Source organism: Colias eurytheme, chromosome 16 (genome assembly GCF_061535395.1).
Source record: "Colias eurytheme isolate Ceu_HAF_F1 chromosome 16, ilColEury1 Martin Lab GWU primary, whole genome shotgun sequence".
Taxonomy (NCBI): Eukaryota; Metazoa; Arthropoda; class Insecta; order Lepidoptera; family Pieridae; genus Colias; species Colias eurytheme.
In genome coordinates, this window is record NC_142995.1 from 3,280,997 (window position 1) to 3,293,140 (window position 12,144).

At 32.9% G+C, this 12,144-nt stretch overlaps 1 protein-coding gene across 2 annotated transcripts in view; it reads left to right on the forward strand.

The window, feature by feature from the left end:
• The window catches only part of Tsp (Thrombospondin), a 37,629-nt gene that overhangs the window by 4,262 nt on the left and 21,223 nt on the right, over positions 1 to 12,144 (forward strand). For both annotated transcript variants that reach the window (XM_090110616.1, XM_090110615.1), the window contains exons 3-6: positions 9,209 to 9,376; positions 10,438 to 10,634; positions 10,913 to 11,207; positions 11,723 to 11,896. In XM_090110616.1, the coding sequence (XP_089966742.1) occupies positions 9,209 to 9,376; positions 10,438 to 10,634; positions 10,913 to 11,207; positions 11,723 to 11,896 (834 nt within the window). The remainder of the gene's footprint in view (positions 1 to 9,208; positions 9,377 to 10,437; positions 10,635 to 10,912; positions 11,208 to 11,722; positions 11,897 to 12,144) is intronic.

Sequence of the window (12,144 nt, forward strand, 5' to 3'; positions counted from 1 at the left end):
CATTATGACATTAAAAGCTTCTTTGCGTTCAGTGGTACCTAATGCGTTATATGCGTCCATAGTTTCCATCCCTAGTAATTAAAAGATTTTGGCCTTGGCTACTCCTAAAAAAATTCATCAGTTAAAAAGAAGAAACTATCTCATATTTTAACCCCATACGGACTTCACACAATTACTGCACAAAATTAAATTAAAATGAACAACAATTCAAGATAATAATACGATGATACTTAAAGCACAAAAAAAATTTCTCTCCCAAAAGGGACAGTTTACAATAAAATGAAAAGATTGATTTTCAATGGTCCATTAATGTGTCAAAGTGTCAGTAGGTCATGGGACAATACAGACCATATTATCTGGATCCGTTTGCGCAAGCATCGAGCTTTATACGGAGATGTTTGTGATTCAACATTGAGGAAAAATTAAAGAAGTATTGTGGTATCATAAGGTTGATAAAGGACTAAATGTGTCATTTGTCTCTCAGAAACTAAAAAATGTTGACCTTAAAATGGTGCACTTTATTAAAGCCAGCTTTTTCGATTTACATACTGGTTGCACTAAAAATTAAATTTGTACAAATTTTTGCGGTCCTTAATCTATCTGCATAGTTTATTCAACAATCAATATGTAGGCCTAGTTCTGATGAAACTAGATAATATCAAGGATTTTTAAAGGATCTTTCTTAAAAAAATTGGTTAAGAATCCTTCTCGATACCATCCTGCAGTTTATGAACATACTTAGCATATTTCTAATCAGAGTTCTCAACAATACTAAAGATAAACTATTACAAAACAAATAGATAATAGAAAGAAACAAAATATACATTTAACATGATCGTTTTAACAAAGTGAACTATAATACCAATCGTAGTTTAATGATTATTTTAACACAACCGGACAGAGCATGTATTTTCAATTACTTTGGTTAATCTGAACCGGGCATTTAGTTTGAATTGCGGTTTCACTATTAAAAGCCTTTTTGAAGTTTCCTAATTTTGTACAAATCATGTCATTTAGAACGGGATTTAGAAAACACATTTTGGTTTAAAATGTGTCTTTTAAATCTTTATTCGTTACGTTTGAAACATGAGTCCTTGTAATAAAGCACCCAATGTGGGTAGTACCGTAGTATATTATTATTAGTCTGTGGTAGTACTTACCTATAGCTTCTGACATAAATGTTACTGTAATTTAATAAAGTGTTAAATAATAAAACTGTGTTAGAAATTCAACTATATACACTCACATACTTGTATATTTTTTGTAGAGCCAAGTATTTAAGTATATATATTCTTTTATTTATTATAAATACCATATAGAATCACTTGTCGAACCTTTCTCCTATACGAAATCTATATATATATAAAACTCAAAGGTGACTGATATAGTGATCTATCAACGCACAACCCAAACCACTGAACGTATCGGGCTGAAATTTGGCATGCAGGTAGATGTTAGGACGTAGGCATCCGCTAAGAAAGGATTTCCCGAAATTCTTGCGGGAACGGGGAAAAACGGGGATGCACGTACAAAGTCGTGGGCGGAAGCTAGTTAAATATAAAACCATCATTATAATACCGATGAAATTTTAATTCTGGTTTATGAAGATGAAAATACAACGGAATTTACCCAAAGGATGCTACCATTACTGAAGATCTTATACAGACGGTAATGATGTCTCTAGAGTGAGCTTACAGCAGCGCATTTCTACTGAGTACTTACTATCTACAAATAAAGCCGGCTTAGCCTGCACTCTGTTTCAAAATTTGCTTATTCCAAACTCAAACTCAAACTCAAACATTCATTTATTCAATTAGACTACTATTTAGTAGCACTTTCGAATCGTCATTACATAGTATTTTTAACAATTACCACCGATTCGGAAAGCAGTATCTATGGAGAAGAATCGGCAAGAAACTCCATAGTTGCTCTTTTAAAATAATGTCAATAAATTTACATAATATGTAACTTATATCTACCTAACTACATAATATGCCAAAGAACTGTCCTGTGGTTTTTACGCGACAACCCTCCATGGGTCTTTATCATCCATATATTCCTGAATACTGTAGTACGCTCTCTGAACTAGTACATTTTTTATGTAAGTTTTAAATTTAGAACTACTAAACTCTTTAATATTGTGAGGAATTCTATTGTATAAGCGTATACCTTGACCCATAAATGAATTTTTAACTTTAGCTAATCGGAAAAATGGCATTTCAATTCTATTCCTGTTCCTTGTGCCATAATCGTGTCTATCTCCTACTCTTGTGTGTAATTCAGAGCTTTTGTGTACATGCAAAATATTATTAAATATATACTGTGATGGTACAGTAAGGATACCAGTATTCTTAAAATGATCTCTTAGTGAGTCCCGAGCACGTAAATTATATATAGAGCGAACGGCTCTTTTCTGTAAGATAAATATAGTTTCTATATCTGCAGCCCTGCCCCACAGTAGAATTCCATAGGACATAATGCTATGAAAGTAGCTGAAATAAACCAATCTAGCCGTATCTTCATCGGTGAGATGCCTTATTTTTCGGACTGCATATGCAGCAGAACTGAGCTTACCTGCAGCGGTGTTGACATGGGCTCCCCACTGTAGTTTCTCGTCCAATGTTAACCCTAGAAATACAGTAGACTCAGTAGGATGCAATACCTCCCCGTTCAAGGTAATACCTCTGTTCAACTTTTTTACATTAGGAAGTAAAAATTCAACACAAGTGGTTTTTTTGGCATTTAATAATAAATTATTGGCAGTAAACCATTCAGATATGTGTAAAAGAGCACTGTTCACTTCGTCAACATTTGGGTCATGCCTATCCACATTAAAAATTAATGAGGTATCATCTGCAAACAGAAATATGAATACATGAATCTCGAACTTTCTTTTGGCCTGTCCTGTCTCGGCAAGTGCTTCAGCAAATAATTTAATGTAGTCTTATTTACTTATGGTTTCGAATCCGTTGTTGTTAAAAGATTTAACTATACTTCATTATTTTAGGAGTACTTACCTACATCTGCATTTATCATTGAAGTGAAAATTATATAGACGCGTTGAGAGTAAAATTTCAAGGTCGCGTCATGGCAATACGTCATGGCGTCATGGGGTAAGGCGACGATTTTGGTATCTCTGAATCTTGCCATAGAAGTTTTACTTCCGACTTCTTTTTTTCATAAGAAATATTATTTTACTAGATTGTTTTATTCTAGAGATCCAACCTCGCATTTTCAACAGTTTTCTTAGAAAAAACGTCTCCATTTTGTAAAGAAAGTTGGCATCGACGTTGAAGCTGTATATAAAAGCGAACTATAATGAGCAAAATTTTATGAAAAATATTCTACGGTTAATATATCAATGCTTAATAACGTTGCATAGAATCCTTACAGTCGTATTCGATTTGGGAATTCATACGAAAATATGTTAATTAAAACTTTGGATCCAGAAGTTTCAAATAGGAATGTTTTTCATGCAATGAAACTTTTCTCTTTGATCAAGGGTAGTTTGCTAAAAAACGTTGTTCAGTTTCAGATGAATTTAGTATCTAATTATGGTATTCGATTAAGGTTAGATCCGAAATACACATAGATAAATTTAGTTTATAATCAAACTAGCCGCTCCGCGCGGTTTCACCCCTGTGGGCTGTGGCTCCTCTCCTGTTGGTCGTAGCGAGATGGTATATAGCCTATAGCCTTCCTCGATAAATGAGCTATCTAACACCGAAAGAATTTTTCAAATCGGACCAGTAGTTCCCGAGATTAGCGCGTTCAAACAAACAAACTCTTCAGCTTTATAATATTAGTATAGATTATGAATTATGATCTTTGATTGGGATTTTAGCAGATCACATTCAGCGTTTACTTGGAATAAATTTTACGATATTATGGCTCGGGGTAACCTATAGGCATTATTATTTCAATATAAGTACCATTGTACTCAAGGGAGTGACATCATAATCTTAAATTATTGCGGTTGCCACCCACACGCCGGCAACTGAGAATTTACTTGGAATTTATGCATATAATTCGTCGACGCATCCGAAACCCTTCCGATTGGTGTTATTTATTGGCTTATGTGGTTTATTGGGTGCAAATTAGGGCTATTTTTGATATTTAAAAGCGCCTCTACATCTTAAAATGGGGCAAATGAATATCGAAGAATAAAATAATAATTAGTATTTGGAATGATAATATTATAGTTGTGTAATTATTTTAAGTTTATACTTAGTGAATTCATTTAAATAAAATTTTGTCAAGTTCGATGAAAGTTGAGATATTTTAGAGATAAACAAAAATAAGTACATTTGTTCGCATGTTTTTTACAACATCGCAGTTCCCTAAACTTAAATACGACCGCACTATAATCATATGAAGGTTTTAAGATCTTTTCTTGATTTCTTATAAAAATTTCTTACCTATAAAGTTTTTGTTGACCGGGGAAGGATTATTTGCACGCCTCATAAGCGAAGCGTTGAGGTGGGTACTACTGTCACTTCGCGCAAAACATCTGATTTTTCAAACTTAAAATGTCTTTATGTATCATACATTGCACTTGTAAGATAATACATACACACACATATTAAGAAAAAACACTATTTTTAACGTTCATGATATTTTTGATGTCATTTTTGTTATTTAAACTAGTTAAAAAACAGTTTAAAAAAGTTCTGTCTTGGACGTCCGTGTGTCTGTATGTGCGGATCCTTTTTCTTGTTAACACGATAGCGACCGAAATACTTTACTAATCGAGTCTTTTTTTTCTCTTACGCTTGAGTATGCTCAGGAATAGAACCCTTTCATTTTTCAGGGTCTGATTCGATGTGGTTTAATTGTTATTAAATAAATAAAAATAATAATTAATAAATATTTATAAAAAAAAAAATTATGAGGCGTGCACTTTTGGATTTTCCAAATTATTTTATAATACGTAGGATTGTAGTAAGTTCTAGTATGGATATGGCTTGGACTTTAGAGTAGGTATAAGGTAGGTAGTAGGTTTGTAGAGTAGAGTAAAAGCATGGAGCATTCAGTCTTTTTGAACTAACTAGGATTTATTTGATATACATGAACTAGACAGTCTTTGCAAAGAATACGTAATATGGTTACAGATATGATATCACAGAATTAACGTATCTTATCGATTTATGCCTATTCACACCTCAATACTGACCTCTTTTGTCTTAATGCGGAATTAATTAATGGTAGTTTTACAAATATTAGGTCAGTAGTGTTAAGTGATGCTGCGTGTTATTATTAGAATCGAATCATCTCGTTCAAATCCTTCAATTTTAAATAATAAGTAAGTATTTAGAGAAAGTTATTGCCCGTGTTTCTTTTTACCCTTGTGCCCCTAAAATCTCTATGGAAACTAAATGGGTGTATTTTCTACTAATAATTCAAACTACCTTCAAAAATTTATAACCATCAAAGTTTGGTCGTGAAATCGTTAACAGATAGGATAGACATAGGGATTAGATGAAATTTTAACTTTAAAGAGTTTTCAAGGAAACAATAAAAAATATAGTTTGTTGCTCTTTACATTCTTATTACCCAGAAGGCTTTTGTTTAAACCAAATGTGCTATATTTTAGACGACGTTTCCAAATACATTTCGAATTAGATTCTCAGTAGCGTATTTGAGTTTTCAAGTAGATAATGTTTTAAATTATGCATAAGTAGTTTAAATTTTCTTTCCTAAACAGAAATAATTAATTATCAGTATACGTACGTAAATAAACGAGTACTTTAAAATGCTCTTTACCGGTTAGTAACACAGGGGCGCCGCACATACCTTCTATATTTGCGTCTCCAACACGTTGCTATAAAAGGCAACAAGTTATAGTCCCACGGATTTATGATAATATTCAATCCCACATAGTCTTACGATTGTCGCCTGCTAGCCTTGTTCAAGTTAACAGTATCCTTTTCCTGTTACGGGAATTGCGATTAAATAAAGTGTGATCTGCTTTTAAGGTCAAAAATTGTTTATCAATTGCATCTTCAATAAACCTCGACAGAAAATAATTAGGTGAGGATGAATATAGTCGAGCAATATGTGATTTCATTATATTTTATAGTATCTAGTGTCCTTAAACCTGTGATAGAATACCTACCAATAATATAATTGAATTAAAATTAAAAATAAATACCCCAGTGTTTTTACTTTTACTAGCTTGCTGTTTTCAATTGACATAACCATACACAAGTTATCTAAACATTAAATATATCCGATGTAGATAGGAATTTAACATTGATACTCATACATATTAATTTAGACATGTTGGTTGATTTTATTTCATTTTATTTGGTCTAGTAAGTCATCACTTATACTTAAACTAGCTGTGCTCTGCGGTTTCACCCGCATTGTTCCGCTCCTGTTGGTCTTAGCGTGATGATATATAGCCTTCCTCGATAAATGGGCTATCTAACACCGAAAGAATTTTTCAAATCGGACCAGTAGTTCCTGAGATTAGCGCTTTCAAACAAACAAACAAACTCTTCAGCTTTTTAATATTAGTATAGATTAATAAGGGGTATACTGTCATAAGAGATTCTAAATTAATATAACATTTACAAGTAATAAAACGCACATGAAGCCGTTATCTTATTTCACGGTTTTAATGATCTACCCATCCGAGCCATTTAAATATGGGTGGATCAAGCCCCATGTAACCGTTTATCTGTATAGCTGTACAAACGATTACACGAACGGGTAGAAACTAGAACCACATGAAGACCATACAAGGTGCAGTTTTTATCTCGGAACCGTTATCATGGGTTTACACTCTCGCAGAGATTCGCCAAATCGTGGGATTAGTTCTAACTTGTAGAGGCAGATTTTGTCTTGCAAAATGCAATTACGTAATTTAATCAAATATTTAAACTAAATTTGATTTAGATAGTACCTACTACTTTTTATCAATTGTTTTGATCGAATTATTATAAATAATTTATAACCCTCTTAAACCGTGTACTTATAGTAATCCAATAATATTAATTCACGTTAATAGTATACGCTAGGTTCGCCATGTGTAAGACTATTGGCAAAGTGCTTGGCGAGAGTGTACACATACCTTTACGATCGTCACATCACGTTCAAGCTTCATTCAATATCGTTTGTCGCAAGTTTTTACTGTTACGTACGGCTTTTAGGTTTTTATATTAAATCTAAACATAGACAAAATAGAGATAATGATAGAGAGCATCTATTATGCTAGGTGGAGATGTTATTATATGATCTCTTGTAATTTCAAGTTAAATATTAGGTATCCTATCTGCAATAACATTGAGCTTAAGTATAACAGAGTGCTTTGTAAAAGTTAAGAACGTCATAAAATTAATAGATATGGTAATTTTGTAAGATTTGCCTTTCGATATATTTACGTAAAGCACGTGATTAAATAGTTGCTAAAATCGCTATCTATAGCGCCCGGCAAACTTCTTGGCCAAAAAGTAGCATGGTGGGGGAAGTTTGCGCATCAAGTTTTAGTACATTTTTACATGCGCAAGATTCCCTACCACGCTACTTTTTAGCCAAGAAGCTTGCCGGGCGCTATACTACTCCACTCTTCTATGCCTTGTAATAACAACAGCACACAGGGTAGTTAACTGAACTATTTTATTATTGATAGAACTGACCAACTTTTTAAATATTTACAATAACAATATTCACAAACTTGAATCTATGAGAACAAGTAATACATGTCACAGTTCACGTGATAAGCGCAATAGAATTCGGGTGTAGATAACAGTTCTTCAACCCACTGAACTGTTTCAGATAGTTTTTGATAAGGTGTTACCAAATCATTATTTGTTAAGCTTGTTTTAATTCGATTGTTTTGATAAGTTAACCGCAAAAATAGAATATTTTTCAACAAGTTTTTTATGGTTTCTATGTGTAACTAGCTTTCCGCTCGCGGCTTCGCCCGCTTTGTCTAAAACCTAATAAATAATATTAGAAGATTATTTATATACCTTCATTCATATAAACCTTCCTCTTGAATTAGTACTCTATCTTTAAATCAAAATCCGTTGCATAGTTTTAAAGATTTAAGCATACACAGGGACAGAGAAAGCGACTTTGTTTTATACTATGTAGTTATACGTGGTTATGCTGAAGAAGGATTTTCAATTATGACTTGTCAGTAACTCTGGTCTCTAAATAAATTATATAAAATTATTTATGAGGCAGAAAATGGTCAACATTAATTAAATGCTATACTAATAGAAATCATTTGCAAATTAATAACAGTTTAATAGCTGAGTAATTACAGCTGCTATTGACAATGAATAAATGTGTTACTCTATTTTAACGTAGCCTTTAATCACTGATTATCACCATATTTTATTTATTTGACTCAATTGATATTTTTTAACAATAAACTAAACCGCCTTCATATTGTCAAAAATAGGCATTTAAATGGGTTTACACGAGATGCGCCAGCATTCTAATCATCAAAATCCACCCAATTGAAAGTTCTCAGTAAAAAAAGACGTGTGACACTCGGGGACTGCCGCGGTAAAGCTATTGCATAGCATGCCTTCAAGCCACACCTCCGAGCCCGTCGGAGTGTGGAGCGTGAGGTTTTTTCGTTACGAAATTTCTCGATTCGGTCCCCACGCTCAAGGCCCGCGATAGAAGCTATGCAATAGCTAAAAATTCAGTTTTATTGAAAACCTCCTTTTTGAAGTAGCTTGAAAATAGAGTTATAATATAGCACACATGGGGTTACAGGTTACTAAAATAGATGATCCCAGTTGACACAAGTTTAACGTTGAAAGGAGATATTGCTAAACGGACGCGGTTATTCTTGAAGCAGATGACACACCGACACAAGTTTGTCTTCCTTTTTGTGCGCTGGTGCACTATTTGCTTTATTTTCAGTCATTGTATTTGGAACAGATGTGACCTATGATTGGAAATGTTACATTGAAAGGTTTTCCTTGTTCGTAGATTGATAAATTATTGAAATTGTAAAAAAAAAGCTATACACAATAGAACTAAATTAATTGCTACTGTTTTTAATTTGGTCACCTTGACAGGATTTATCGGAGTCTGAGGCAAATAAAAATTTTGATAAAATCAATACATTTAGAACACTTAAATACACTCGGAAGCATTGAAAACCATACTTTTTTAATCGATCAAGCTCACATACTATTACATTTCAATTCAACAACTATACAGATATTTCTTAACCTTACAGATGCTACCAACGATGCCATAGCTGCATCATCAGCCTCCGAAGAGAGGGAGGTAGCAATCCTTCTGAGAGGACCTCACGATAAGGCTGCTCGAAGGGAGGAGCTCTTACATGGAAAAGTTACTGATGAGAGTGCTTTCTCTCTGTTCTATAATAGCAAGAGTAATAAAGGTAAGGCTTGAGTATAGAAAATTTTGTTTGAAACAATGCTTGTTTTAGATATTTTTCGTTTTTAACCGACTTCAAAAAAAAGGAGGTTCGCAATTCAGCCGGTATATTTATTTTTTATAAAAAAAAATATTTTTTTGCATAAGTTATGTAATCACTAATGTACAGGTATAACACAGAAAAAACATGAAAAGTCTTTTAGGACTAAAGTGGTTTAAAAGACAATTAAAACTTCTAAATGACTCCAAAACGAATCAAAGACGTCTTTTAATTCCAATATTCTAGACAAATTACTACAAGGTTTATTATTTTTTATAAGATCTAATAGGATATGAACGAACATGAGAATACAAAAACAATTTTGTATAAATTGTAGAAAGTGTCAAGCATTCTATACACCCTGTATGTGTAAGTTTCAATTCATTAGTCTCATCACATTGAAATACGAATTTACAATATTGTTTTCACTAAACAAAATTAGCTTGAGGCTTTTGTAATTAGTGAAGTCTATTGTTACGAGAATATATTTTGAAATAAGATATCTAACACTAAGTTGTAGAATGTGTCTATTCATCTTTAATATTAGATGCTAAAGTATTCTGGCGGTTATTAATTTGTCACTTTACGAGTCATAAATGTTAAAAGCAGAGGCTATCAATAAATCATCTCACATTACCCAGAGGCAATCGCTTCAGAATGACATGTTGATCACTGAGTGATGGATTATTGGTCTCTGAGCGATGGAAATTGAGTTCTTTGTTCGCATCTTTATTTATTCCATGCTTTGCAAACAATGATGACTTGATAATCAAATAAAAATTGTTGTTGTGTAGAGGTTTAGAAATAGTCTTGGTTGTAGGTACATTAAGGGAATTATAATAAGCTAACATATTTGATCAATCATTTCAGGGCTTATTGGGTTCACAAACAAACGCAAAATGAAATAGATTCCTTTTGTTTTGCTTATTGTTGTATAGTGGTACATGCAATCTTGAGCATATTTTTCTAATTCAAACTTACCAAGGATCGGTGACAATACAATAATTTGTTTTTATCATTTACAGTATCCTTAGAGAGTCTTCATGGTGGTCACCTCAAATCAATATCATGGGGTCTCGGGTCTCATCCTCGAGAGACATTACTTCTAGTTGTGACACACGAAAAAGTTAAGCTTTATGTTGGCTGCCAGCCCTTACATTGGCACCCTATGTCTGGTCGACATGATATTCTTACGTTACTTGCTAATAAGAAGTTTAAATTGGTACGTATATTGAGCTTTAATTTTGTACCCTAACTTAAATCTTTAGGTGTTTAGGTGTACTAATAATTGAAAAGCTCACTTATGAGGCATACTTATTTATTGCGCTCGGCGTATACGTCAATATCAATAACAAGTTGCACACTGTGGTACACATTATACATTGTACATTTTGTAGGTTAGCAAAACTCCTACAAATCTTTTGAAAATATTCAGATCAATAACATTTTCCAGAATCTTTAAATTAAGTATTAACCTTTGTATAATAATTAATTCGACAGTATCACGAAGAAAACGCACCAGTCGATGTATACGACAGTGAAAAGGCTGCGCTCAAATCATTAAACTGTGATCACCATGAGCTTAGTCCACCAACACTCGTCACTGTAGATTCTGATGTAGAGGAAGTAAAAGATTTCATAGCACGAGAAGAAAGATTGAAAAGAGAAGAAATGCAAGGAGATGATTATAGAACTAATTATATTGATCCTAATATTCTGCCAACGCTTCCTCCACCTACACCGCCTGCAACTCAAAGGGGAGACATTCCTAATACAGATATTGAATCTTGTGATGGTAAGCATCGTATTTTTCATAATTTACTCATACTTAGTTTAATTTATTTAGATTTAATTCAGTTCAGGCATTTTTATCTCATTCGATAAAAATGTAGACACACAGAATACATTTTTTTTGACCAGCATAGTCCACTGTAAATAAAACAGCTAGACGTAGTTTTTTTGGAGCGTCAGATACTTATCTAGTGAAAATATTACGAGCGTGATAAATTAATTCAATCAACATTTAAAAGAATATAACATTTTAGAAATCCAGCTTAAAATAAACATCTTTCATTTATTTAACGAATAGTCAGCACATAATTTGGAGGGAATAAATATTGTTATCTTGTTCTTGTTTCATTAATTAAGGGTTTAAAACGAAAATTTACCTTTATAAGAAAATTTTCTGAGCATTTTTTAATTTACTTAAAACAGAGGTGTTTAAGGGGCACATATTTGTCTATTCGTTCTATTATTGTGTTCTTTTTGATGAAATTTGATAGTTATCTTTAATTTTGCCATTTTTTTCAGACGAAGTAATCCGCCAATTAAAACTCCTTCGTCAAACCATAGAGCACTTACGCCGAGAGTTAGGCGACCAAAAGGGTCTCATAGATGGTCTCCGCAACCAAATGCGCGCGTGTTGTAATCGCGCCAATACTGCTGTTCCTGTCGAACGATGCTCTGGCTCTTCGTGTTACCCTGGTTATATTAACTACTAGTTCATATTTTTCATTCATTTCTTCATTTTAATTTTGTGCGATTTCTTCTTTATACAATATGATAGCTTCTTATAAGTGTCTTTTCCCCTTGATAATAATATGTGTTTAACCGTGTCTTTACTAGCTTCTAAGGAACAATACCCTGGCTCTTCGTGTTACCCTGGTTATATTAACTACTAGTTCATATTTTTCATTCATTTCATTCTTAATTTTTTTATTTAATTTTATATT